The following is a 25,684-nucleotide window of genomic DNA, read 5'->3' as shown; positions in this document are numbered from 1 at the left end:
CTCCAGTAGAGACAGTTACCACTTTTTAGGATTATTTGGTTTTGCTGTTTTCGTCTTACTTCACTAAGTCCTATTATATCCCATTTGATATTTTCTAATTCATTCTCTAATGCAAGCACACTTCCTTCACTCGATAACGTTCTTACATTGTACGTGGCTAAATACAGGTTTCTATTAGCTAAGCTATCATCCATCGTCACTCTTACCTTGTTGGAGGTTTGGATATTATTTTTCTCGCATTTATCCAAGATGTGTTGAGAAAAAGGCGGTACTTGAGAGAGATTTCCATTCAAGGAGTGAGTTCTTACCGCCATAGACTCTTCTCTGTGGTCAGCTTTGACAGATAGTCATCCTAGGTATCACTTGGATCACTTATGAGTTATTACATGCCATTTAACAGGGTTACTTTGTAAGTGAAAGTAGTTAGTTATGATAATAATAGATTAGCAATTGTTATACTACTTTTTTACAGATCTTTATCGTGAGACGCCTCTTTGGAGACAACGGATTTATATATGTGAGTGCGGTTTGCAATTTAATATTTTAATAATAAATTTAGTAAAGAATATAAAATTACACGAATTACTTTAATATAAATTAAATATGAAAAAGAACTATTAGACAGTTGGGAAACACCGTTTCTGTTTGCTATTATTCTATTAAGTAAAGTTCGTTAAAAATTTTTGTCTGAAAGCAATTATGTGGAAGATTTATTGCTTCTGTGGGACCGAATTTTGACTGGCGACCCTTATTTTTTTTGTATTCAGGTAGGGAGATGTATCTCGTTCGTATACGCTTTTGTAACTGACACAAAATTAACACAAAATTTTTCGCAATCACTGATATTAAAAACGCTGTTAACGGCCGATCGTCTGTTTATTTTTACACTTAAATTATACGAGGATGCAATTAGTAAAATAAGTGATTAGATGGTTAAATTTTTAGATTAAATTTCGTGCAATAGCCGGGTTTAAGCGAGTAATAGCGGGAAGAACGCAGAAGCACGTCTTCCCCGCATGGCACGAAAGACCGAACTCCACATATACATATATACATACATATATTAAAAAAAAGTCATTTTGAGTATGTATTTTTGACTAGAACAGTGATCTTGAATAGTGATATTACACTGATTCCTATTTCGCATACTGAAAATTGGCAGTTAAATTATTACGATTTTAAACCAAAAGTTGTTTCAAATTTACATTTGAAATCATTAAATTAAATTTGAATTTGACTCTTAGATATAATCGAATATAATATAATTTAATTTAGCTGAAGTTCAAACATAAATACATAAACTAGACAATTCCATCACTGTACTTAGGGCCCACTCTAAAAACTTTCAATTCAGGAAGCGAAAGATATATTTAGAGACATTTTTAGAAAGTGTGTAAGAACGATAGATATTATAAGAGCAGTATGAAAAAAATAATACGTTAAAAATAGCTAAAACAAACAAAACTCAATGATATGCGACTCATATCCGCATATCTCAATTACAAGCACGAAAAAGAATAAAGTAAGTGAATATTTCCTAGACTGGATTCTCATTTAGATGTTCACTTTATGGCTGTAGATGTACTCTTATATTTTGGGTAGGAGGAAATCGAATGGCAGCCATGTATATTTATACATTTTGGCTAGCTAGAGTTGCACACGCACTCGGATAAATATTGCACATTCAGGGTAATGGGTACGAGGGTTGAAATTTATGACCCACCAAAACTAGAGGGTGGTGGTAGTGAGTAACTTTTCGCAAATCACCCCATGGAGTAATGGTATATTTTTATATCGATTTTGAAGAAAAAAAACCGCTTTGAAATAGCAAACGTCACATCCGACACTTTATTTATGAGACGGCCGCGATTTGAATTATAAACGGTCTCTAACAGAAATATGCATACGTGCTACTGAATTGAAATAATATAATACATTTTCTTTTGATATATTTAGTTTTCAATAAGAGTGCGCTTAAGTTTTATTATCTGTTGGTTCTTTTTTGTGGGGTGCTGTCACCTTGCAGAATTGTGGATATACATACATACATATACATAGATCCCCTTGTTTTATAATGTATGGGGAATAGCGTATGGTGAATGTGGGGTTGTTAATGGAAATGGGTATGTACTTATTATGTGTATGCACGTGACGCATTATTTTTTTGCAATTGGGAAAGTGTTTGAAATATAGAAATGACAAAGCAATTTTTTAGAGAAAATTGTCATTAATACATATAATATATTGGAATTTTTTTAAAAAATTTTCTTTAGTGTCTCTTTACTATCATCAAGGATGCTTAAAATATGTTTCAGAAATTTTGTCACGACTTTTTTCACTATCCATAAATTTAAAAACATACAAAACTATTGTTTTTCATTTATAATTTATATGAAAATTTGATTGATGCAAGTGTAATAGTTTTATGGGGAATAAAAGATTCACTCAAAACAAAAAATGTTTGAAATACATACCAAAGAATATACAATGAAGTGTATTTTCTGTATAAAAAACTCTGTCGGAATGTAAAAAGAGTTGAATGGAATAAATTTTCTTGGAAATAACATGTTTGAATATTCTATCATATGTCAAAAATAAAATGATTGTTTATTTAATTAATTGAATTGTTGAGGAAAACTACCAAATGATAAATATACATACATATAACAGAATTGTGTAAAATCCTCTTTATAATAATATTCATTTTATTTTGATATAAATTATTAATGCAACATGAAAGTGTTTTTCTTAAAAAAAAATGCACGAAGTGTCATTAATAATATAATTAATGGTAGTAATTTATTTAGATGGAATCTTCGAACATAATGTGTTTAAAATATACGGGTCATGGAATATATGTACCAGTGTTAGTCTTTCAATCTAAGATCGCAATCCCTTCGAAAGAGAAGGAATTTCGGCAACGTAAGCACATTTCGTAATGGAAAAACAGCAAAGGGTGAAAGCAAAATGCCACAGACCGTAACAAATAACAATTGCATTTTGCCCGGAACAAAATTGCATGGATTTCCGAAAACGACAGCCTAACTAACGGTGCGGAAAATTGGAAAGCCCTGAATCCAGACTGAAAATTTATTATGTACAACCCTGATGTGACGGGGAAATAAAAAAAAAGTGTCGCTCGGGTACAAAGCCGGTGTTAAAAAATATATTTAGAATGCCAGGACGAAAGAAGTTTTGTGTTAAAAATGTAACGGAAATGGAATTTAACACGTGCTGCTTGCAAGAGTAGAGTCAAGTGCAGGAAAGATAGAAGTTTCGCACCCCATTTGTATGGGACGGGTGTCGAAAGATATGAAACAAAATCTTGGTAAAAATACATTAAAATCACATTTATCAGTTAATACATACCTAGGGGAGTGAATGTAGAAAAATGACAAAATAAATATGAGCTATTAGTTAAAAAAATTATTATTTTTTTAAGAAGTGTATAATTAAACTAAAAAGCCAATGAAAATTGAGAATTTATGCATTAAAAAATAAATAATAATAAGTATATAGAAAATTTTGTATAAAAACTTGGCTGCTAATTACAAGGTACATTTTGCATGCAATGTTTCGATTTATTTTTTTAAACTATTTCCTATTGTATTTGTAAATTTCAAAGTGACCGTAATATTCCGAAGAAAAATAAGAATAAAATGTCAAAATATTATATGTGAGTTACATGTTATTTTATTAAATCTGAGGTATGTGCGAATGCGTCACTGTATTTTTCGTATGAAAATTATGATACAGCTGTCGCTTATATTATTATTTGAGAGCGATTTGTGAGCAAATTACACGGTTGCGAATATTTTTGGTCCGCTATAAATGCCATAAAAACACCTAAATATGAATAAGGAAAAATTTTGTTTCGAAAATAGAAATAAATATACATTTTCGCCGAATGAAAGAGCATAATGAGTATATATAATACATATATACTTGAAAAAAATAATGACGGAAATTGATAGGGATATTTTTAATTTATGCATCAGTTGTAATATCGAAAATGTGCTAATTTTATATAAATTATACTCGCTTAGCAATGTTAATTGGACTCACCTCTATTAATGTAATAAATATGATGAAAAGCGGCGGCGGACAACACGTGTAGTTGTCCGCGTAGTACTTCCGGTCCCGCTCTTCCGGAAGCACCTCCATAGCTATTATGTGCACCATCCTGAAACGAAAAGAAGCATATATAAATAAAAACGTCACAAATCAATGGCGAGACTCTCGTAAAGCGGGGGCTTGAGATTTTTGAACGACATCCAAGAAATGGGTCAAGCGATTGCAATGAAAAATGCATTCAGATTTGCGAATGTTTATTTTGGTGTCGCGTACAGGACCGGGGAGATGTCTAGACGGGTGGGATGAGGGGGAGAGACCTCCAACTCACCCACCCACCCGTCCACTGGCCAAAAAGGACGTAAAAATAGCGTAAATGTTCGAATAAAGGACTAAAAGACAGAGCGCTCCAACGACCGTGAGTACGTTCTTTCGAGAATTCGAGAGGAATTTTCCGAAGCAGCGGAAAAATTATGTGCGTGTTTTTCCCGGTCTAGACGGTGAAATGATAATGTTCTTGGAAAACTCAACTATGTATGTTGACGAACGACTTAACGACTCCCTTACAAAAGATTTACGTACAAATATATGAGACTATAGTTTTATTACCCATGCAAGAGTATATACTTGTATATGAAGAATGGCGAACTGAGAAACAGTGGTGTAATAAAACACTTTTTTTTTAGTAAATTCACCTAGTTGTTATATACATATTTTCTATTGTAGGCTTGACCATTTATGGATCAATAACATCTACAGACAATAAACGTAGCATGGTAGATTTGCTTTACTGTGTAAATTGTCTATTCATACCTAAGGCTTAGGATACATATGTATTTTATTTTATTTATACCGGTATACGCCCATTTTTATTTTATTAGCACGACTTATATGGTCAAAATTGTAAATGAGTATTATTCAAGGCTAATTACAATCAATCATAAAACATTACTAACTTCAATTTTGCGATAAATAGGACAGGATTGCCAATTTGTTGCAAGCGTTTCCAATTAAATCAGATAAATTGGCAAACTCTGAAAGGAAACGATTGACCTTGGAGTCACATATCCAAGGTCTGGATATGTATGAATGTACATATAGACAATGTGCTAAAGAATAATTGCCGTAACATACATATACAGAATTGATAAGTCCTTATATACATTTTTAGACCACCAACTTTCAAAGTCGTGATGATAAGCGAACAAATTTAACAGATGTGAATTTCAGCGAGGTATTTATAATTAGTGGAAGTATGTATTTAAAGGGATGTTGTTAAAAATATTTATAGTTTTAAGCCAGCATAATTGCTCAATGGTTAGCGTATATTGCTAACAAATGAGGGGTCACAGGTTCGAGCGCTGACCAGGTGTTGCTGGCCAGACTTTGCATATATATGACTCCAGGTCGATTGTGTCCTATTAAAGTTTGTCAGTTTGTCTGATTTCATTGTTGAAACAGTTCTTATTGGCCAACTAATCTCATTTGTCACCATTATTTGAGTTTAATTTCAAATTTATAATAATATCATAAATTAAGCCACAGGTGTCGTCTTCAGGCAACAATTTTAAAAATACAAATTTAAAAATATATATACATATGTACATACCTTGCGAACAGTGGCGGATCCCTCTGCAGCAAGTGGAAGTCGTTCTCGGAGCACACCTCCCTGTCTCTGTGGTGGACGGCGCATTTAAAACTCCTGGATCTTTTGCCGCTCATCTGAAACATTGAAACAATTATATGATAACTTATGAATATATTTGTCGATATCCAAAATGTATGGATTTGTATATATCAGTAATCGATACGCATAACTTGATTTATCGATAACCAACAATTTAGCATTGATTTACCGATTTTTTTTATTCAACGCGTTGGATTCATATTTTTATCTACAATATGTACTGCAATTCTTTTCCAAAACTACCCGTTGAAATAAGTAACCTATCATATATGTATGTATGTATGTATAATGATAAACATATCTATTACATTTAAACCCATTTTTACATTATATGCATTACAAATACAATAATATTTATACAATATCATAGAGACATGTTTATAGTAATCAACAAATTCGAGATTCTAGACACTCAAATTTGCGAAAAACGGGCATAGGTTGTCAATCTGCTAGAACCGTTTCAACAAAGAAATCCGTATAAATTGGCAAAATCTGATAGAAAATGTTTTCAAATGTCTCCAAATGTTTCGACAGTTGAAAGCATTATACGCTAACCACTGTACTATGCTGCCAATTTATTGTCTTGATCGACTAGTTTGTCCATAGATGATGCTAATAATTGTATTGTAACGTTTAGAATTGCTTAGTACTTTTCTATTAGAAGATTCTATTAGAAAATTTTACCAAAGGTGTTGCCTTCAGGCAACCTGTAATTTCATCTATGGTAGAAATGTTTAGTAAAAATATAATATATTAAAATTTGACTTATATGAATTGGAAATCATATAAATGTTTCTTATAAATATATATATGTATGTTGATTATTTATAAAGACTACCTTTGTATATGTAGATATGGCTACATATATAATTTTCAATTGAATATGAAAACACGATATAATTTATTCGAGTGTGTCTAGTCTGTGTTTTTCCGTATGGAAAAGCCACATTTTTCGACAAAAATAAAAATAGGTAATATAAAGAGCACACGGATATACATACAACATATAAATATAATATGCTTCTCTATACATTAGCGTGATTTGTGATACACACAGTGGTACAATATAAAAGAGGAAAATTGGCGTAAGGGTGGCGAGACACGAATGTGTCCCCACGTGCGGTCTGAAATACGATAGTACCGGTAATTGCCGACTGGATTGTGGACACCCTAAGTAGAAAATTGACAATCATAATTTTTCATTACGCAGAGCGTATGTTTTTTTCGTTTTTTCACGAGTCATAATAAAATTTCCTCCCGCCAAGGTGAAAAGAGACGATTTTCATTTTTCCGTTTTGTTTATTTTTTTGCACGCGTATTAAATTGCGACCTCGATTTTTAAATTACTCGTTGAATTAATGCCGATTTGGGTTAAGGAAAGTATGGCTTTTTTGTGCAAAAAATAATCTACATACATATTTATCTATAAATCAACCGTAATTTTAATAATGACGCGTTTCAAGGGAATGCTCAAATTCAGTGGACCACAATATATTTTTTTTATTTGATTATTTATGTAAATAGATATATAATATAACAATTAAAATTTATCATTTGGCGTATATTATACATATATTTTCATTCAAAAAACTTAATTTTGAAAAGTTCATTTTATTTATTTTATACTATGTATATATGTACCAGGACTGTCTAGCAGGTAAGCCCCAATGCGTCTTCATAGGAAATTATAAACAATTTCACAAACATATATGAATAATTTTGGCAAACATTTTTGCAGCATTTTATAAATCAGCCAATTCGAAATGCTGAAAACTTGAATTTTGAGAGAAATATGACAAGTTTACTAATATATTTGAACCATTTCAATGAACCTAGATAATTTGGCAAACTCTGATAGGAAACGATCGACCTGGAGTCCACATATCTAAGGTCTGTGCAGCAGCACAGCGCCAGGGATTGAACCCATGACCACTGGGTTGAAAGCATTAGACGCTGACCACTGATCTAAACAAATTCTTCATCAATAAAAACTTTGATCAAGTTTTATGCTATAATTATATACTTAAAGTAAAGGTTAGAATTCTCACAAAACAGCCATCGCGATTGACGTTGCTAGAATAATTCAATCCTGTAGATATTATTCACCGATAAACAATTCGAGGTGCGTGTTAATTAGTATACAAAAAATTCTCAAATAAAACTCGAGTGATAAGAACTCTAATATAATACAATACAAAATCGTAATAACATCTATATTATATTATATTTTCACCCCTTTTTTCAGCCAGGGCGAATAAAAACGATACCGAAAAACGCAACCGAAATTAATGAATGTATATTTGCCTTTCACTGGTTGCAAACGGATTGATAAATAGAAAATTATTCATTATTTAAACTGCGATAAAATCCACGCGATACTATCATGTGTGTGTGTGCATATTACATATATCGAACATTTCACAGTCGATTCCAAGAATGAGTCAAATGCGTGCACACATTTCTCAAAAATCGGGAGGAGGGGGGGGGGATTAGGATGGAGGCATAGAAGGGGTTAGATATGTAAAGGGGTCGAAAGGAAAATTAATATGATGGAAAAATGCTTCAAAATCGGTTCAAACAGCTGTAATTTAAGCGTCGAAAACCGGCCGTTTCCGGAAAAAATCAAAGGTAGCGACCGGAAGTGTGTAAATCAAGCGATTCTTTGCCATTTCCCACCGCTTTTCACTTCAAATGTGTACAATGTGAAACTTGTACACATTTATACGACTTGAAACGAGTCGTAAACAGTACAACAATGTGACTTTACTTGGATTTACGGCTACTAACTAGTGCTATTTGAACTTACTCGTACTTGAGATCCTACAAAACAAAAGTGAACCAAGTCACACTGATTAACGCTAAAAATAATAATATTCATAAATTATACAAACTGAATGAATTTTTAACATAATCAATACATATGTATGTACATACATCGAATGGTTTTTCAACATAAATTGTAAGGAACCTTGTATATATGTACATAGATATGGTCTTGATAAATAATAGCTCACGTTCGTTATTATTTATTATTTTGCAATTAGATAGCATGGCTTTTCAAATAGAGACGATTTGCTATCGCTACGTTTTCTAATTAAATCTCGCAATGAAATCGCACTGCGATTGTTCTAACAAACTGTGTACTAGAACTGTGTAATTTATAGGTATATAGAGCGTAAACCAATTCCCATGCGACAATGGAAAATTATCGACTTACACCACAACGATGTTACACTAAACTAATCCACACACATTCCACTCTTTAATACTTGCATACATTTTCAATTACCAAGTTCAATGCCACAAAGCCAAGCAAAACTTTCTTATACAAGATACGTGTATGTGATCAACTTCCACTGTGGGATAGGGTTGTTAGATAAATTCCTTGACAAATTTAAGACTTGGCGCCGTTAGCTTGTTAAAAATAGGGGGAGCCCTAGAACCACACTACATATGTACCTATATATATTCTCTATCCACATATACATACATTGTAAGAGATGATTAATTACGAACTAGACGAAAGTCACACACAATGAAAATACACCCATCCGAGTGAGTGAACGCGTTCGCCTGACAAATTGTGAAAAATAGAATGAATAGCCCTTTTGAGCTACATACAGAACTGCTCGTCATGTTTCCTGTATGTGCATACATATACATACATTAACATATAAATAAATAAAAATATTTCAAAAGATAATTAATTTGAAAAGTCATAATAATTGGTCTAAAATAAAGAAAAGGTTCATTTTACACGTACAATTAAATCGCGTACATATAATATACATACATATGTATGTAGTCTATAAGGTTGTAAAAGGTATTATTTGCACATATGGCATCTAACACTTGCCTGTAGATTTTAAAGTCATAAATCTTACTTATAATTTACACTTTTGTATAAAATAGTATATATTTTGGACTGAAATATTTATAATATCGTAGTTGTTTGTATAATTTTCAATGCTTAAGTGAATGTAGCTTGTAATGTTCAGCACATATTTAAAGCTTTATTTCTTCTATACAAATAAATTGGATTTAATTTTAAATGTTATATAATACGTATCGATGTTACAGTTCAAGTGTTCAATTCAGCTTGTTCATGAACATAGTAGTTTGTTCATACACGAACTATTGATTTTAGTTTAAGTGCTAACAGTCAAAAGACATATTCCAATAGACTCACAAGGTGTCGCATAAAACTATTGATTTGTCAAAACCTTGAGATGTCAAAATGCGAAATATTTAAAAGGCATATTTACAAACTTTAAGCCTTATTGTATTATACATATGTAAGCACTCTCTCAAAACGCACACAGTAAAGGAGTGAGATGCAACACTAGTTTTCGCCAATCACCACTAGACGTGATTGTGATTGGTGGAAACTAGTGTTGCATCTTACTCCTTCACTTTGTGCAATATAGAATAGAGTTTGTAAATATGTATTTCAATGGGAAATCCTATAGAAACCGCATTAGAATTTTTCTATAATTAAATCCTGGGTAAGTTTTATATACATAGAGGATGGGAAAAACGATTGAGAATACTTAAACTTATGCCTAATAGTTTGTACATGACCAAACTACATAGTTTGTTTGACAATTTGTTATTTTGTGTATATTAAAACTGGCCAGATTAGTTCGTGTATGAACAAACTAGTATGTTCATGAACGAGCGAAATTTACACTTGGATTGTAACATCGACACTATTCCAATGTAAAACATTCAACCTAAATGTTGCAACCTGTAATACATTCCGTATATAAAGATTATAAACGCGTGTAAATGACAAGCTTCGTGCTATTAAATTAAACGAATTCATTCAAGTCTGTAAGCTGTGTATCTGAATGTATTATATTGTATCATTTGCGCCCCTATATATATATGTAGGTACATACGAATTTATTGTTACGACTTACAATACAGTCATTTAAAGCTCTTTACAGTATATGTATATTATATACGAAAATCAATGTATTACTCAGCTGAAGTACTTATGCAATCCAAGGCCGGAGTGCACACTTGACCCCCCAATGCAGTTGCAATAATGCACTTGCAAAACATAAAAATCCGGCAAAACCTTGTCGCAATAACTGCGCAGATAGATTAAGCAAGCAGGTGAATTAGTAAGTATGGCCGAAACAAACGAGGAAGCGTATGTATGTACATATGTATTCATATACAGGCCGAATGGAAATGCAGTATATTTCAATATTGAAATTGTGGCACGCGATATATGTTCATATGTACATACGTATATATACATATGTATATTCCCGGGTCCGGCCGAGTGTTTAATTTATGCGGTTTATTGCGCTTACAATTATGCAATCAGCGACCGCGGCGGCATAGGGGTTAACAAACCGCGCGATCGCAACGCTTCGGCGGGTAAGCAACAGCGTTTCCTACCCGAAGAAGAACTGCAACAGTATGTATGTACCAATATACGTATATATCCACTGTATAGGAATATAGGAAGTTAGCAAGACGGGAAGTGACGTATGGTCGTGCGTGGCTAACAACGGTCCTCGCCAACAATAATAATAAACAAACATACGAAAAAAATTGTAAGGAAAAACACAGTTGTTGTGGTCCCGTTGCTTGTACGCTATTTTTTATAATACTTATGCAATTGCCCTATTATATAATGAATATCCTTTCTTGTACAATATTATATACATATACATTTTTTCTCTAAATCTAGAACTAGACTAGAATGCCGAATTTTTTCGCATCCCCTAATTTTGACCTAAATATCACAATGTAATGGATCTCGATTTTTGGGAAACTCATTTAAGGCGTAAACATACTGAGACGTGCTCATGGTCTCCAGCTGGGAAGGGTGTTTCTTCATGTCATTGCTTATTCATAAGATCCTATTATTTCGAGAAGTTTCTCCTACATTTCTTCAAATATGTTATCGATCATACCTCAAAGAAGTATAGAACGTTGTATGCCAGCAGTATAGCTTATTGGTTTCGAGTTTAAGCCCTGATTTGGCCTCGATTGAAAAGAATATATTCCGAGTATTTCTGCAGTGCCGCTGGTTGGACTTGGATATTTGTGACTTCAAGTTGATCGTTTCCTATAAGAGTTTGCCAATTTATCTGACTTCATTGCTAAAATAGTTCATCATTGAATTGGCAAAACCATCCTAAATACTATTTGTGATACTATGATTTCAAAATTTATAAGCTATAAATTTAGATATGTACAAGTTTAAAACTATAGGTGTCGCATAGGCAACTGTAAATTTAATCATGAAATTTTATAAATATAATATATCGAGGAGAGATATTAAACGGAATACGTCGGTGAGTATGACAAGGATAGTTGATATAGTGGAGATTAAAAAGGCACTGGGTGGGTCACGTGGCTGGAAAAATGGACGAAAGATGGCAAAAAGTGCTGGAATGGTACCCAAGAGAATGTAAAAAGATGAAAGGAAGGTCGCAAGGATAAAATGTAGAAATATGTTGGGTGAGATATGTAGATAAGAGTTGCGCAAAACAGAGATGAATGGTTTATCCTACATACATAGGTGGTGAATGTCTGTAAATGATGATGACTTGATAACAGAAGTTTATAACAAAAGTGTGGACAAGTAAAATCATCGTTTAATCTTAAAAAAACAACAAGATCACTATTTGGGACATGAATAATTAATTTATGGGTCAAGTCGAGATTATCAGACTCGATAAGATCGTATACGAATATAATCGAGGAAAATTCTAGTTTTTCGACCAAGGGCCGTTCTAAAAATTTCTTTAATAATAGAAGGGGATGGGTTTTAGGGATTTGAGATCAAATTTCCTGTCGAGGGACTTATCTAGAACGGAAACGACGTATTTCCGAAACGTCAACGAGCCGCTCGCCATTGGAATTCTTTGAATAGAAAATTGCTTACGCCATTGGTCCGTTTACTACAGCTATTTTTGTCTACAGAAACTTATAATAAGCACAGAAGAATGCCCTTAAAATAAAAAGCGTTGTCTATTGTGCGTATGCACTGTAAATGATACTGGTTTGTTTGAATTTTCCGGGTTAGAGACTCGCTTTTATTAAAATCGTGCGATCCAGTTTGTAACTCGAAACTCTGTTGTATGTATGTATTTTTTTTCATTATTATTTAGACTTGCTCTGGTGCATTGTTTGTTAAATTATATATATATATATATATATAAAAATACAGAATTGCGGTACGTGAAGGGCTAACGGTATTAATTGAATATAATACATATGTGACGTTTATTATGCAATGAAAACACATGTTTATCGTGTTCAGTGGAGTGTTCCTCGTATAGTTGATATTAAATTGAAGAATAAATATGCGTAAGTAGCGCCACATAGAAATCGGAATTCTTTGTATTGATACAGGGTTGGTGCATATATTTTAGAAAGTTATATCTACAATATTTTATTTATATATTCAATCAATCATGCAACAGATTGCTCCAACGTGACGATTGTGCTATACAGATTATTTAAACAGGTATACACCCATTTATTAAACACGAAATCTATGGTCAAACGATTAACAGCGACAAAGACATCTATGGACAAAATTAAGCAGCATTTTCAAATCAGCGAAAATTGAGATGCTGAATAGTTCGAATTTTTGCGAAAAAGATAGGACAGGGTTGCCAATTTGTTAAAACTGTTTCAATGAAATCAGAAAAATTGGCAAACTCGGATATGAAACGATCGACCTTGGAGTCACATATACAAGGTCTAGCTAGCAGCATACGGGATAGAACCCGTGACCACAATGCTAACCATTGATCTATGCTGCTGATTATGAATAAATAATATGAGTTTTCGCATAATCATTAATAAGCATATGTTTGATTTTGAAAGACTGTTTTGAATTAAGTATACATATGTATATTTAATTTGAGACGAAATGTTATCTTAAGTAATAAAACTAGACAGTAAAAAGATTATTTAAAACATTAACCTTGAACGTATTTAAAAATGTTTGTTACAAATATTTTCAGAAAAATAAATTCAGCGATATTACTCACCACTGGTGGCTTTAGATATAATCACTTGATATTTTTTATTTTATCTTAGTAATCCGAGGAAATGCCTAGTATTTATATTAAGATCAATATAAACTTCGTTCTGAACAAAAATGGATCAAATCCCATATATTATTATATATTATATATTAGATATATACCATATATTATATCACATATATTATTATATATTATGTATATATTATATCCCATATATAATATATAATTTCGAAAGAGACTTTGTAACTATGTAAGGTTTGGTTGGGAGTATCGAAAACAAATCAAAGTTTCTATGACAAAGTTATCAATATCGTTGAATATTATTTTTTTTCGATTCAAATAAATTACAAAAAAACCAATGAATGTTTACTATTAGATAAGCCATGTTTAATCGCTTTATATTACAAATACCGAGCGAAACCGGGTAAAACCACTAGTATATTATATTAAAGCATTGATAATACGTACTTAGTGTACACATATCGATATATTTTCACTGCATAAATCACATCATAAACCGATAGTAAATTGACCCACATTAGACCAGGAGAGTTGGGTTCAATCAAAAGCTTAAAGTGCACTTAATTGCAGGTGTCAACATTATTCTACCCTCATACCAGCACTAGGGAGAGTTTAGGCTTGCCACGTAAATTATTCACACGGCTTACAAAGTACCACATTATGCCACAGGCAAACACGCACAGTGATAAAGACCATGCACCACATCTCGTATAGACGCAATTATTGTATATTTATTAATTTCCAATGATTCCATCACATAGTACTTTATAAATTTTCATGTTGAATGATTCGTCGCGTTCGATTGATTGACGACAGGTGCTGCCTCGTTGGTGTGGCGTCATTAATTATGGCTGGAAATGAAGGAGGGGTTCGTTGTGATATTAATATTAATTGATAACGACTTGGAGCATTTTCGTGGGTCATTTAGTTCGAATTCAAAGCGCGCTTTGCGGCTCTTTTCAACGCTCGCTAGGTAGGGTGCGGTGCGTAAGAGATTGCATCTTAATTGCGCACCGCTTCCGAGATAAGAAAGAGCTCATTATTTACTTTGAAACCCTTTATTTTCGTAATATATTTTTTTTCTGCATGTATATGAAGTGTTATGCAAAGCGATTTTATAAAATATTATGTGTAAAAATTGTAATAATACTTAAAAATATAGATATTTATTTCATTTGAGAGGGTGCTGTTCAATGTATGTATGGTAAGTTTGATTAAAATCCATGAAAAATAACCAATGATCGATTTAAGAACGCTAAATAAAATTAATTAATTAAAAACTAAATGGAACAACTTAGCACCCGGTCAAACATATTATAAAACACACCTTGAAAATTGAACACAATACTTTGACAGTCCCTTCAAAATAGCAACCGTTCATCAATTAATCAAAATGACTCATATGTTAATTAATTCAAACTGGAATACGATCCAAACGATGTGCGTAAATCGAAACCAACCCAACATTCAGATTAAACACTCCAAAAATACAACGCAATTCCGGCACGATTTACAACCTCTAACCCGCGAAGTTGGCCTTAATTTTAATTAATTGTGAAAAGCTCTAAAGCTGCGATAGTTTTCGGTGATTAAGGAAACCATCAATTGCTTCGTCGGGACCGTTTGTCGCCTTATCGGCATTGTTCTCCTAATTATACCAGTTTATTTACGTCGTTTTGGATATAGAGAGATAGTGTGCTCTAATTAGTGTCGATATGTTTCGCTGGACAGTGTGAAATAATAAAATAAAAAAGCTAATACGGACTATGCGTATCTCTAATCGGAGATAAAGCTTCAGAGAATCACCAGACCGTGTGTGCTGTGCAATTAAACACGTAACATTAGGAAAGTGCATCGATATACATACATACATATGTGCACTCTACAGTGCATGTGCATATTATTAAGGACTTTATAATATCTCGGAGAACGAGTGTTGGTAGTTTAGAAGCACGCCACTCATTAACTCGGTCCTCATTAAGGTGAGTTGGAGCAACTTTGATTGACGATGCATCGGTGGTGGTAGAAATGCCTTTTGTCAAGTTAATTACCGTACTGGAGTAATGCTAATGGAGTGTAATTAAACTGGAATAGTAAGTGTACTCGGATGTAATTTATTATTGTAAATATTGAAAATTATTGATTGAAGTAAGAAAAGCATCATTCAAATGTGAAATTGCTAAAAGCATAACATTAGTCTAAAATTGACTCCTTGTTGATTATGCTATGTTTAGACTATGTTTTTTAATATTTAGAAGGATTATTTCCATGTGTTTATCCTTAATTATCAGTTTTAACAAATACTACATTGCTCGATTTTATCGATATTTAATTTCTTTCGATTGAATTTGTCTCTAATGGATAAAACATTTTGTTAAGTACCTATATACATATATTCATATACATATGCTATAGTTCAAGCGTTCGCTTGTTCATGGACATATTAGTTTGTTCATAACCAAACCAATCTGTCCAGATATACTGTACAAAAAAGAACAAATTGGCAAATAAACTAATTTTACTATGCACAAATTAGACATAAGTATAAAAATTGTCAACCGTATGTCTCATCGTCTTTGTATTAATGCTTAGCCTGGGTTTTAATGTTTTTAATATTAGAGGAAACGGGAATTATAGCAACGTTGTCATACAGTTACCATAGGATTTCAAATCCTTGGCGTTTTAAAATCTCAAAGGTTTTGCCGCTAAAAGTTTTATGCAACACTTGGTGGAAGACTGGTGGCTGTTAACTATTAATACTCAAACTTAAACCAATTCGTGTCTGAACAAACTTATTATTCCCTTTATTAACTTATCAAATTGCATTCGTTCATACATGCATATATAGGTATGAAGTCGAATAGAAATCCATACAAAATCATAGTGGGCGTTGAAATATAGCTAGAAAGTAGCACAGTTTCAGCACACCTACCCGATGCACGCTAAGCGCATTCATCTGCTAATATTTCAGTTGGCGTGAGCGCACGTAATTGCCACTGGCAATTAATGTGTTAAAACACGGCGAAAGGGTTATATATGTATGTGTGTATATATGTATATAAAATAGCGTGTGACGTGCTTCGACGACCACTCGTCAATTCTGTGACAACACCATCATAGTAAGCCTTGTCATCACAGAAATAAAGTGAGCAACATTTTTTCCCAGGCGACAAAAATAGATTCAATAATCCAGCAAGATATAAGGTTATTTCCAGTATTTTTATGTGCTTTCTTCATTTTTATGTGTGGAGGGGGGACGTGGAAGTGCACGTGATTCGGCCGGAAAATTTACGATCGGATTATACGCTCGAGACTTCCGTGGAAAACTTGGAATTTTCCGAGAAAAATACACTTTCGTACACGCCCCCAAGTACCTAGCTTATTTTTCCGGATTAGTATTGCCCCGTACTTGAGCACTTTTTGATATAAATTTTCGCTTGCGTGAAAATTTACAGCGAGAAAAATGGCCCCGTACGTAGACTAGGCTTACGTATAAATATTTATGAACTTATCAACGAAATTGTATGTACATATGTATAGGTATATAGTTATAAAAATACGTAAGAACTCCATTAGCGTTTTCGGGGTCGTGTTTGAATAAAAAAGGAGGAAAAATAAATGGTGAAAATTCTTTTATACGACCGAAAGTGGTTCTAGTGGCTTCCGCCACTTCACTCCGATAAAAAGAAAAAGATTAGGTGACTTGCACATATCATTGTACAGTTAAATAGAGGGAGTTCGAAAATAACAATAAAATCGCGAAAAAAAGCTCCGACATAGCATGCTGTTTGCATTGGAAAGCTTTTTCGATTTGCACAAATCAAACATTGTGTGATTTATCGGATAAGGGGGAGATATCTGCGAAATACATAAATGAAAAAGTATCACGAAAATAGTTCTTAAATAAAAAATGAATACCCACTTATAAGCATGGAAATATTTTACGCACAAGAGTGAAGGAAAACTTTCAAGTTTCTCATTATACTAATCGGAATACTTATAGCGAATGGGTTATAAAACGTTATACGAAGGAAAACTTTTGAATTCATTATAGAACATTTATGTAAAAGGGAAGTCTATAATATTTCGAAAATTGTGAATAATTTGCGAGTAAATGTCTGACTAAAAAGCATAAGATTTTATATTGTTACGTGTTCAAATGCCGATTAACTGAATTTTGTTATAAAACAAGTAACTGGATATCTTTATGATATTTCTTATATGCTTTTTATAATACATTATTTAATGGATTTGCAATTTAATGATTATTTGTATGGTCCAAATATATTAAATTATTTTATACGTACATAAGTACATACGTACATACTAAGGGACTTTACAATTTCGACTTACTTTGCCAAAGGTTTAAATATCATAAATATTTTTTGTCCGAAAATTATTATATTTATAGGAATATTATAGATTGACGTTATATACCCTCATAAACATTTTACACCTTATTAAATGTATGTAATAAGTGTTTCTACATTAATTTGATGCATGGGATGTTATATGAGCATTGAGGCATAATTTAAATAAATATAAAATAAATAAAAACATGTCAGAAATATTACTATAATAATTATAATTTTATTCTAAACCATAGGGACAAATAGTGCAATCTCTATCGTCCATAATTGCATCCACTTTAGCTTCCATATGCTATCGGAATATCGAAGTATTATCAAAAGTTCTAATAAAAATTCACATTAAATATGAAAGCTTTTGTCTAATAGACAAGGTTAGTCCATTTAATTGTAAATCGACCGATGAACAACCATAGACCAGACTGGCTCAAAATCCGATTTGCCAGTCGGCGATGTCTCTGTTGTGAACGCTTTTCCGGGGAAAACTCCCCGCATTGTCATAACTTTTCCGTGGCAAAACGATGACAAAATTAATATTAATTGAAAAATGTATTCTTCGGGAGAAAAATGCCAATAATTTGTGTATATTGAAAAAAAAAGTTAAGCAACTAAAATTTACCTCTAGAGAGGTGTTGTATTATATTTGAGTCTAAATTTACAAGTAAGCTTCTATCTTTTTCCATAAATCGCTTTATCTAAAACAACCGCATTATCTCTTTCTAGATAAACCTATGGTTAGTTTGAATTTTACAACCTCTTAAATAAAATAAATTCTAGTGTTTACACACGGGTCGGTTTAAGTGGTAGACAGTTAGATACACAGTATAAACCTTATGTTTTTAATTCGCTTAAATTTAGATTCAATCCATAAAGTAGATACGTATACGTTGAATACGTCAACGACCAACACGTGCACGTTTTCCAAAATAGTAAAAAGAAGAAAAAAAACGTAAATAATTGAACGTGCATTCCCACGCAATGAGAGTATCCCAGTTCAACGATCCGTATCGGTTCGACTTTGAGTAATGATATGATTGTTTTCCGTCGTTAATTTGCCGCTAATTATAATAAGACTCTCTTGCTCTTTTACACCTGTATGAGTATATTTGGTAATATATTTACTAATTGAGGGAAAATATAACGAAAAAAATGTATGTATAAAAAAAAATCTCGCGCTATTTTCAATACATGCGTGATAGATAGCGTACGATCGGTCGTGGGATATTCAAATCGATCAAAAGCCGCTCGTTTTAGCATTGTTTAGATGTCCATTGTTGATTTCGACCGTGGCCCGGGAAATTTCAATCGCATTGACAATGGACTCGTAAAGAAATATTAGCACAAAAAAAAATAAAAATTAAATTCCTTTCGAAGTGAAAATTCGTAAGGTCAATGAGAGTGCTCGCTTAATGGCTGATCGTATGAAGATTTTGTATTAAAACCAATTCATTCATACTGTAAAACATGTACCTACTACATGCCATACCTAAAAATAAAACCTATTTATGTATATTAAACAAAAAATCTTTTAGAACGTTGAAGCAGTTTCTATAGTTGGGAAAATATATAGAACATAATAATAGCAGTTTTCCATGTACTTTGTCCCGGTTCATCAACAAGATGGTTTATTCATAAGATCATCAACAAGATGCTTTATATATTATACAAGTTAGTTTAATGTTTGTATAAATAAGATTTATAAATAAGAAATGACATGTAAAGAATGAATAATCGATGAATAAATAATGTATGTAAAATGAGTCACATATGAAGTTCTTTTGACATTTATCGTTTAAGGGTATATGTATGTATGTATTTATAGGTTAAAATATATAAATTTATAAATTTACAAATTTAGAAATATACAAATTTATTTAATTGATTTACTGTTTGAATCGTGTGTAATTTAGACGCTTGTGAGCAAATATTATTACCAATAATAAAACGCTTGGCTGGAGTTTATAAATATATTTAGCAATAATAATTACTTATATGATTATTTTATATGTATAATAAATATTATTTTTTATATATAAAATTGAAGATAAATCAATTATGTTTATTAGCAACTTCTATGTATATTCTAATCAAAAATATGAAATCGTATTTGGATACAACACCCTTCTATATAGAATGATAGTGAATTACGAGGGCTTGGTCCACTTTTAGTGCGTGAAACGTTTCGAATATAGATCGGCGCGTTTGTTTACGAGACAGTGAGAGAGAGGGAAAATCGGACCGCATCTTTTAACGGAACTTTTACACATCCAGACGCGGAAATTTCATAAATTATAAAAGCGCCGAAATCCAAGCTCCAAATATAATTATAAAAAAAGCTCTCGACGAAGCTTTTATGGATCGTTTTCAAACATTTCTCAATCGACACTCGACTCTTGAGAAAAGAGGCCAATTTAATTTACGGCCCTTCATAAGTATACATACATGTGTACTACTAAACTTTTTAAAAATAAAGATTGATATAATAAAAAAATATATTTTTTTATTTTATTTTAATTAAAATAATAATTTTTTATAGTACGAATAAGACAATTTAATTTGAAATGCAAAAACAGATTTTGTTGAAAAAATATTTTACATAAGTTTAATATCGCTCATACTTTAAAAACGGTTCACTTTGGCTGGATTCCCAGTCACAAATACAATAAAGTTGTGTATTACGATTTACGATTTTTAATGCAACTAAAATTAATACAATGCTTTCAGCAGAGTGATTCAATACATAGAATAAATTCTTCCGGCACTATGAGAACTCTGGAGAACATTTCAAAAGATGAATGCGATGCAATAAAATCAGAAAAATATTTCTAAAAGAGGCAAAACTATCAGAGAGACATACATTTCAAATCGAATTCATTATGTATGACAGTTAGTTCAAATGTTATAATTCCTCTTTTAGAATATAGACTCCTTTGGAAAATAATTTACATTTGAGCACATATGTATTTCCAGGAAAAAATTCGCACGCAGCACATTTTATTCATAAATTATAAACAATTTGCAAATAGCGCCATTACATATGTATAATAAATCAATTTCACAGCAAAAGCACGCAACTTGAAATAAATAAAATCATCATGTATTTTTGCCGCACCTGTAACCACTATTGATGCGTCATAAACTACCCACAGTTCCCACTACCGTTCCTGAGATCGTTCCTCTGATTTGAGATAGTGTCGAACTTGTCGTATTGGTGTCAATAGTTTCCTAGTTGATTTCACCTGTGACGGTGATTAAAGGCTTCGTAGCGAATACAAAAGGCAGTTAATAAATCTAAGGCGCGCCCCCCCATCCACGTGAGAATGTCAGTTAGTGGTGACCCTTAGTTCAGTTTTGCACTCCCACTCGGGTCGTTAATATCAACTGATCTCCGGCTGATATCAGCGAGAAATCTCGTGCGACCTACGCGAGCATTGTCTTCAGAAGATTAATGAAAATTGCGTTAGTTTCAGATGCGCTTCCACACACGGACGCAGAGCAAATTAATTGCTCTTCCTTTGTAGCAGACAAAAAACTGTGATCGATAGTTTCAAGAATTTGATCGAATTTTTTATGAGAGAAAATAATTGCCAGAAGAAAATTGAAACAATGTGTGATAAAAACGACGCACGGTGGATGTATCTCAGATACGGAACAATCGATCATAATTAATATTGTTTCGTTTTATAATTGCTAGCATTAGTGGTTGTAAAATTCTTTCTTTTCACATTTCGTTTTATATTAGTATTTGAAAATCTTCAGCACTGCACGTAAAAGACTACTTCTATTCATACTATACAGCACTGTCCGTTTTAGGCATGTTTTGTACGAGTGCAAGGCACAATCGGCTTACATATACATTACAGATCGCGACGATATGGTGCAAAATTGCTTGCATCGTATCGTCGAGTCAGTATTGTCACAATATGACGTTTCTGAAAATATTCATCTGCATATACATTATTCACTCGCTTACTATTTTCACTATATACATATGTATGTACTAAAGAATATTTTGCGTACTGCTGTTTACGTGCAGTTGCCAGTCTGAGCTGTGCTAGTATTTATTTATTTAAGTTTGGACAATTGTGGCATTACCAGAACCTCTAGTGCACCACAAATATCGAAAAAATATACAGAGAGAAGAGAAAAATAAAAATATTTACATTTACATATAAAAATACATTTATACACAATCATAAAGTGTACAAAAAATAAAATAGTATAAATGAGCTAAATACATATAAATAGTATAAATGAACATATAGGTTTTATTTCATTATCAATTAGTACAACTTTATAATATGAAGATACAGAATTAGAAACACTTCAAAATTATTTTCCATATGTTTTTCATGAACTAAAATGATATCGGTTTAATGTATTGCGTTATTAATACTGTACAGCAGCAAAATTAAATATATAATATATAATGGTATTAATTTGTTAAAGTATTCTGCAATTATGTGTTGAAATGTTGAGAAAAATTCCATAAAACGATGTAGCTACTTTTAGGAGTTCTAAACTTTGAAAACTATTTCACGCTAAAAATTATAACTAAGGATTAAGCCCAACGTCATACTGAAAATAATAGTAAAAATTTCACGTACAAAAAAATAGTTTCAATAAACTAGTGCAGTGTGAAGTCAACGAACGTCAACGACGAGATAAATCGGCGTTTGATCTCACGGTAGGGCGAGCACGGACCCGTCAGGGTCGTACTCGACACTGAGAAAAAATGCAAAAAACTCACGTATACTTGATAATAATTTGCGAATTTTTACATTGCGCTCGCGTAAAATATACCGTTGGCAATTAAAACGGCCTAACTGACAGTTAGTTGCTCACTCGGAGAGCTGAGCGTCTTTCACGGTCGCGGGACACGAATGTCGGTCAGAAAACGAAGATTTTCGGATAAATTCACACAAATGCCGAACACCGAAATCAGAAAGGTCGATACAAGATGGTTCGACGCTACAGCAGTAATTGAAAAATCTATGTGTGTTTGAACTATATTGCACAATTTTATATTGGTTATATTTACTATGTATTAGTATGATGAAACAATACGCAAGTTCAAAATTTGGTGAAATGAATGGGAAGTTGTTCGAATCACAGAATCCATCAGAGTTGTCGTATGGCAGATCAAAAGAACGTCTCGGGAAGTAGTCGGCGTGTTTCCACGATGAGTTGCATCGCGGATTTCAGAGTGAATCACTGTTTCTAAAATGCACTTTCTTAGAGTGTTGACACGACTGGGGGGGTTTCTTCGGTGACGTTTTTTGGTTGGGTCGGTTTCAGGTTTTAAATAGCCGGCAGACAGACGAAGTCTCACAAAGGAGCTGAGCTTTTTCGCGGAAGATCGACAGTGGATGAGCTTTCGCGAGCTTTCCCGTGCCGTCAAGTCTATTTTATTTTAGAAGAAGGCGTATCCGTGCTAGCACTTGGAAATTGGAATTTTCACGTTCGAACATGTTCGTATGGTATTTTAAAATTGGCTCCAACATGTGACTTTTGCAGAGCAAACCGGTGATAGGGATATTGCTTTCGGATATTTCACCTTGGTGAAATGCTCATTGAATCGTAAAATCATTCAGTTACATGTAAAATGTTGGAATACATTTATAAAGAAACATCATTAAGTATGTTGAAGAGGAAATGTTAAAAATCGAGCATATACAACATATGTACAAATAATATAATATGTACATTAGGTGTGTGTTAATAAATAGGAGTAATAAATCAGTTTAAATTTTGGACGTTTTAGCTTGAGTTGCAAATACTATACATTTAATTTCTATTTAAAAAAATAAATATTCATTCCATCAGTGCGATTAAAATCAAGAATTCCAAATATAAAACAATCAAGTCATTTTGAATAATAAAAAATATATTACATACATTCAAGCCATATGATTAATTTCAATCGTACCCATTTGTCATTTAAATTATAATTATTTCGATACAGCTGTAACATATTTATTGGGCACGGTGTGTCAAAAATAAATCAGTTGCATCACAAAAAACGACTATGATGAAATCGATAATTATTAACACAATTAAATATGTAGGAATACGTAGACATTCAAATTGAGCACACATCAAAAATACTACATACTTCATTTTACGACCAATTAATTCGAATAAAACAACGAAAAGATAAAAGAGTGATTCACATTTCATAATAGAATAATTAAATTATAAACAATTTTTAAACTATTTTAGGCCAGAAACGATGAGATAACGACGTACGCAATATGCGAAAATCATCATATGCCTTTTCAAAACGAGCTTTTATTATAACAAAGTCAGACGGCGTAAGAGACACTCGTGTTTGTTTTTGTTTTCCGATTTATTTAAAATGGTAGGTATTTTTTTTGTCTTTGAAAGTTAAGTTACTTGTCGGCAAGCGGCTGGACGTAGACCAGGAGAATTTGCACTGGCTGAATGTCTGAAACGCCTGTCTGTTCGCTGGGGGTATCACAAAAATAGAATAGTGATTCAATGGCGAAAAAGAGACCGCTCGTGTTGAGACGACTTTCACTCTCTAAAGACAAAATAGTAATCTGATGGGAGTCTGTCGGAGAAGGTCGAATTGACTGCTCGAGAGAATGCAAAGAGACACTTCCGCTTTTCCGACACATAGAGATAATTTCCCATCGATCTGAAATCTATTCAACAAATAATGAAACAACGTTTTTTTTTAGATATAAATAAAATCGAATCGGAACAGAACGTCTATGTTTACAGTCAATTCGATTGATATTATGCAGGCACATAAAGTTTATAGTGTCGTATTATACATACATATATGCAGGTATATAAATCTGTTTCAAGGCGTTCTGATTCGGGTCTATTTTTCTGGGTAAATGACTGGAAATCTTATGTCGTTTGAGATCATACAGATAAATGTCTTTCAGATGTGAAAAGACATTCAAACTTCCGAAAAGTATGATCGTTTTCTTTGAAGGAAACTCTCTTTTTGAATACTTGGTCGTTTACATGTATACGACTGGAAACATTAAGCATAACTCAAAAGTAAAGTGTTTGAAATGTGAAATACTTGTGGATTAATAATCATTAATGTGTTAAGCTGTTGGTATATTTCGATGAAAATTTTAAGACCGGAAGTAAATTTTTATATTGCTAAAACGATAAAAAATACCTGTTAGGTGTAAATAAACTTCAGCTCGTATTGATTCTGATGATATTTTGGTTAGACGATATTGTAGACTTACCTGAAACGAAACAAATAAATATATTTACTATGAGACAAAATATAAACGTGAAGGAATTTTGTATGGGTAATATTTTAAAGCATCAAAATAATTTCAAGACTTATATAAAGTGAAATTCTGTATTATATTATATCATACGTGAAAAAAATATAATATGAAAAATAGCTTCAGTGAAACGCTAAGAATAAACACATCCCAAAGGAAATTCTTTCGTGGACGTGACCCTCATGCGAAACGTTTATGATATTATAAAAATTAAAGGACGTCCACCAGACAGTA

The 25,684-nt window shown here is 32.5% G+C and overlaps 1 protein-coding gene across 1 annotated transcript in view; it reads right to left on the bottom strand.

Moving 5' to 3' along the window:
* Nucleotides 1-25,684, bottom strand: part of LOC143920756 (rhomboid-related protein 3-like) — a 167,396-nt gene that overhangs the window by 18,894 nt on the left and 122,818 nt on the right. The window contains exons 5-6 of the mRNA XM_077443696.1: nt 5,681-5,793; nt 4,066-4,183 (exon numbers count right to left, since the gene is read on the bottom strand). Of these exons, the coding sequence (XP_077299822.1) occupies nt 4,066-4,183; nt 5,681-5,793 (231 nt within the window). The remainder of the gene's footprint in view (nt 1-4,065; nt 4,184-5,680; nt 5,794-25,684) is intronic.

Source organism: Arctopsyche grandis, chromosome 13 (assembly GCF_051622035.1).
Source record: "Arctopsyche grandis isolate Sample6627 chromosome 13, ASM5162203v2, whole genome shotgun sequence".
Taxonomy (NCBI): Eukaryota; Metazoa; Arthropoda; class Insecta; order Trichoptera; family Hydropsychidae; genus Arctopsyche; species Arctopsyche grandis.
This window is presented reverse-complemented; position numbering and strand designations above follow the sequence as displayed.